General features: G+C 44.1%; 1 protein-coding gene across 1 annotated transcript; it reads right to left on the minus strand.

The window, feature by feature from the left end:
* Nucleotides 1–251: 251 nt before the first annotated feature.
* LOC309839307 (spindlin-2B) lies at nucleotides 252–1,989 on the minus strand. The gene is made up of 2 exons (XM_082681018.1): nucleotides 1,742–1,989; nucleotides 252–1,136 (listed from the first exon to the last, which is right to left on the minus strand). Exon 2 carries the CDS (start codon nucleotides 1,132–1,134, stop codon nucleotides 358–360), a length of 777 nt encoding a protein of 258 aa, XP_082537144.1. The 5' UTR covers nucleotides 1,135–1,136; nucleotides 1,742–1,989; the 3' UTR covers nucleotides 252–357.
* Nucleotides 1,990–4,364: the final 2,375 nt, after the last annotated feature.

The raw sequence follows: 4,364 nt of genomic DNA on the forward strand, positions 1-4,364 counted from the left end.
CTAGTTCCTTCTCCTCCCCCCTCCCTAGACCAGACCAGCTAAGTCCTATTCCATTTTTAGATGACTGATTATGATACTAGCTGAACTTTATTCACAGCCTGAATTTACAGCTGTTCCTTCCTTTCATGCCCTAGCCACCAAACACACCCAATCATTTCAACATGACAAATTCCTTACACACAGCATGTCATGGCCACATAAATTTGTATTTTTCAGGACAAAACAACAGTTATGCTGGCAAAGATGTCGGATTAACAGGGACCCTAAAACTTTCAATACACTGAAAAGTAACATTATTTTGCATGTCTACAAAGTACACATTTGTTTTCACAAATGTGGCAAAGTTTACCCTAACAGTTAGGACTTTTTCACCAAATCATAGACATAGATATGGAAATCATCATCAAACTTGATGAAATACACAGAGGGTTTGGCTTCCACTTGGTGAATGACCATGCCGATCCGTTTGGAGCCATCTTCTTTGGTATATTCCACATGTTTACCTATCAGGCCATCTACAACTCCTCCTGGCTCCCTCTCTGCTGGAGGAGACTCACCGGACTCTGGCATGATACGGAGGTCTCCTTCTTTATAATCATCTAGAAGCTGGTACATGTACAAGACAGGATCTTTCTCATAGGTAATATAAAACCAGGCTTTCATGATAGGTGCTTGGGCCAAGACCATTCCTCTCCATTCATCCTTAGAACCATGCTCACCCTCAAACATATGTTCCACAGCTTTACCAATTATGGTATTTGCAAGGTTTGCATCACTGACTTGAGATGATGCCACCCTGTCAGAAAGAATTTTAAGAGACAAAACTCTTTCATCTCTGTGAAGTTCCAGTCCATAGACACAGTCAATTCCATCATATTTCACCAGATAAAGAGAAGGATTTATAGGCACCTGATCCAGAACGGTTCCTTTCCACTGGGTGATGGGCTCATCGCCTTCCTTCCATCCGTGTGAAATCCTGCAGCCCACGATGTTCCTGCGGGGCTGGGACGAAGGTCTGCCTCTCTGTTTCTTTTGGGAGGCTTTTCTCTTTGTCATGTTTGCAGACCCAGTGGCCCGTCCTGCAACTGCCCTGGTTTGTTGCCCTTCGGCCTCCTGCGAGTTGGGGGTTTTCATGTCTGCAAGGAGGAGGAGAGAAGAGAAGAGAGGAACATTCAATATGCCATAAGGTGAAGTTCTCCCGACAGCGTCGTCTCCATGTACCCTGCGCCAGCGCCTAAAATTTCCCCATGAGCCTGGCAGCAATGCTGGAAATCCTGGCTGTGTGCCTGAAAGTGCTCTCCCTTCTAGGTTCCTTGAGGTTGCGGGAGAAGGCGGCAGCGGCAGTGGTGCTGCCTGGGGTTAGGAGCTCTGCAGGAGGGGGCGGGCTACCTCCTTGTTCAGAGACCCCAGCCTCCGTCACCCGCCACTGGTGCCCACTCTCAATCCCCTGCAAAACCCCTGTCCCTCCACCGCCCTGACCCGCATGCACTGTCCTCCTGCTCTGAGCACCCCAGTCTGCTACCCACACGCCCCCGTCCACCCCCACTCTCTTTCTTGGCCCCCAGCGCCCTCGCCTCTCCGTGCTCACCTTCAATGTCTTGCCTGATTCCTTACGCTATTCCCCTTTCCTACTGCCCATTGCACTCCCCCTTCCCACCCCGGCGCCCGCCTCCACCCCTTATCTCCTGCAGGAGTCCATCCCATCCCCCTTCTCCATCCCAGCGCCCACCAATGGCCTTGCCTTGCCTGGCGTCCACCGCCCCGGATCTCGGGCTTCACGTGTGCAAATCGGGCACCTCGCAGCTTCCTTTGCGGTGAGCCTGCGTCCAAGAAGGATCCGCAGGCTCCGGAGGAGCCGGGTGTTTGCAAGAGCTGGAAGGGGAGGATCCTTAGGCGGCGAGCGTGTTTAGGAGGGCGGCGGAGCTGGCGAGTAGGATGGCGGCCGTGTCTTCAGCACTCTGCTCTCGGGCCCTCCGCCTCCCCCTTGGTGGTGGCAGCCCCTCTGCCACATGGGGCTCCCACCAGCCGCTACTGGTGCAGTAGTCTCCTCCCTCTTTCCGTAGCGCAGCTTCCTGCCAGGAGAGAGGCCTCCCCTTCCTGCCAAACACTGCCTGCCCCACCGCAACTCTCAAGCCCACCAGTGCTTTGAGCATGGGTGGTGCTCCTCGTTTCCCGATCCCGCCCCCTTCCCAAATCTGGAGCAGCTGGGCCTACAATCCTCCACCCTTTTGCCCCCTCCTCTCTCCCCCCTCCCTTTCAGGGCCCTTTGGCTCCTGTGCTCACCTCCACCTCCACCCTGTCAGTGGCCCTGCTCCATCTGCTTTCCACCTCCCAGGAATGTGTTTCTTTCTTTTTCCCAGTGCCCTTATGTATTTATTCTTTATACATAAATATGCCTTTCCTGTCATTTACAGGAATTTGTGGTAGGAAGGGAGAAATGTGCTCAGTCTGCCATCTTGACCCAATCTCTGTGTAATCTTTCCTTACTGGTCATTACTGGACTTTACTTCTTAAGGATTTCCCCCCTTTTCTTCTTCTTTTACTTTTACTCTATTGCAAATGAATTCCTTCCACAATGTTAACACTGTGTAAATTTCGGAAAATTGATAGGAAGAAAACAATCAACTGCAATTCTAGCTCCCATTCCCTAGGGCTCCCAGCAATATATTAATACTCGTTATTTGTCTTGCCATTTTCTAGGCTCTTACAAAACTGGAATCATTTTGCATAGGCAAGTTAATGCCCTGATTTTTTCCATATAGAGTATGCATCTTCTAAGGATATTAAACATTTTGAAAACTATTATTTCTCTTATTCGTTAATCAAATATTTATTGAGTACCTACTACATATATGGCCTTTGGTCCATAAAACTCAGTTTTACAGGGACCACAATTTAACTTTTCTGCCATTATTGAACATTGGGATTATGTTTCCACAATAACTGGTAATTTGATCTACTTATCAGAAAAGATAGCTTCAGGAAAAAAATAAGTTTATAAGAAACAATTAGGTAAAATGATGGTTTTATAATTCGTTGCAGAAGTATTCTTTAAGGAAGGCTAGAATGACTTTACAAAATTGAGGAAAATTTTACACTGAATTTATTCTAATATCAACAGATCTATTAAAATGCAAAATGCAGCAAAATAATACAGAAGAAAAAGCAACTGAGCAAACCAAAACCCAGTGAACAACCTGAATGTTTAATAGTTACGTATAGTATCTGAATCAGATGATGGGTTAAATGTTAACAGAGCAGCTAAGATTAAAACAATAAAATAATTACTAAAAGGGAGAGAACATCAATAAAAAATTTTGATTCAATGATCAAAGTATAAAAATGTTAATATCGAGTGTGAAAAAAGAATTTCACATCTAGAGCTGATGCAAATAAAAGTTCATACAATTTTTTATGGATAGCAAATTACAGGTATGCTTTAGTTTGTGGGAGAGTTTATTTAGTTCTGGCTAACTTTTATCCCTAGGATTTTACCCTTGGAGTCCCAAGCAAAAGTGAAGGAGTTTTACCGGGGCTCTGGACTCCAATTTCTGTATCCTTAGCTTCAACAAGAAGTCATAACCTCTCCTGTTCTAAGCCTTTCAGCAGTTCCCTCTAAAGTGGTTACATTTCCTCAAGGGAAAAACATCCACCAAATTCACTGTCTTTTGGACCTGTTCTCTCATATATCTTGGCTTGGTAATTATTTCCTATCTTCTTAGTTCTCAGATACCTTTGAGTTTATTGTTTTAACTTCATCCAGCTTTGATTGTTTAATTAATGAGAAAGATTTTTGAACTGCTTAGTCTATCACTAAAATCCAAAACTCTATATTTATTAAAAAATATGTGTTCAACTATTTGTAATAGCTCCAAACTGGAAATCACCGAAATTTCCATCAACAGTGGACTGCATATGTTGTAGTATATTCATTCATACAATGGAATATCATACAGGATTGAGAATGAGCAAACTACAACTACATGCAACAACTTGAATGAATCTCACGAATATGTTGAAAAAAAAGAAGACAACAAAAGGCCACACATTTTCTTTCCAATTTATTCAAATTTCAAAAATTGTAAATAGTCTATGGCCTTAAAATTTTTTAAAGCAGTTATTCTTGCAAAGATATTTTCCAAATAGATAGTGGCAATTCATATTTCATCGGTAATTGATGAAAGAACACAATGGAGACATTTTTGAACATGTGTAAATGGCAAGAATGGTTCATATGGTTGATGGGCAGCAAAATGTATTGAATTGGAGCATCACGTGGTATTGCAGCCTAGCATTCAATCACACCTCTTCTGATAATAGTGTGCCCATTTTCCTCTTGGGAACAACCTAAGTCTGCCCTTTCA

Source organism: Grampus griseus (assembly GCF_964374135.1).
Source record: "Grampus griseus genome assembly, chromosome: X".
Lineage (NCBI taxonomy): Eukaryota > Metazoa > Chordata > Mammalia > Artiodactyla > Delphinidae > Grampus > Grampus griseus.

Bases quoted from the DNA above. Each gene is read 5' to 3' on its own strand.
- LOC309839307 (XM_082681018.1), bottom strand. From the start codon at position 1,134: ATGAAAACCCCCAACTCGCAGGAGGCCGAAGGGCAACAAACCAGGGCA.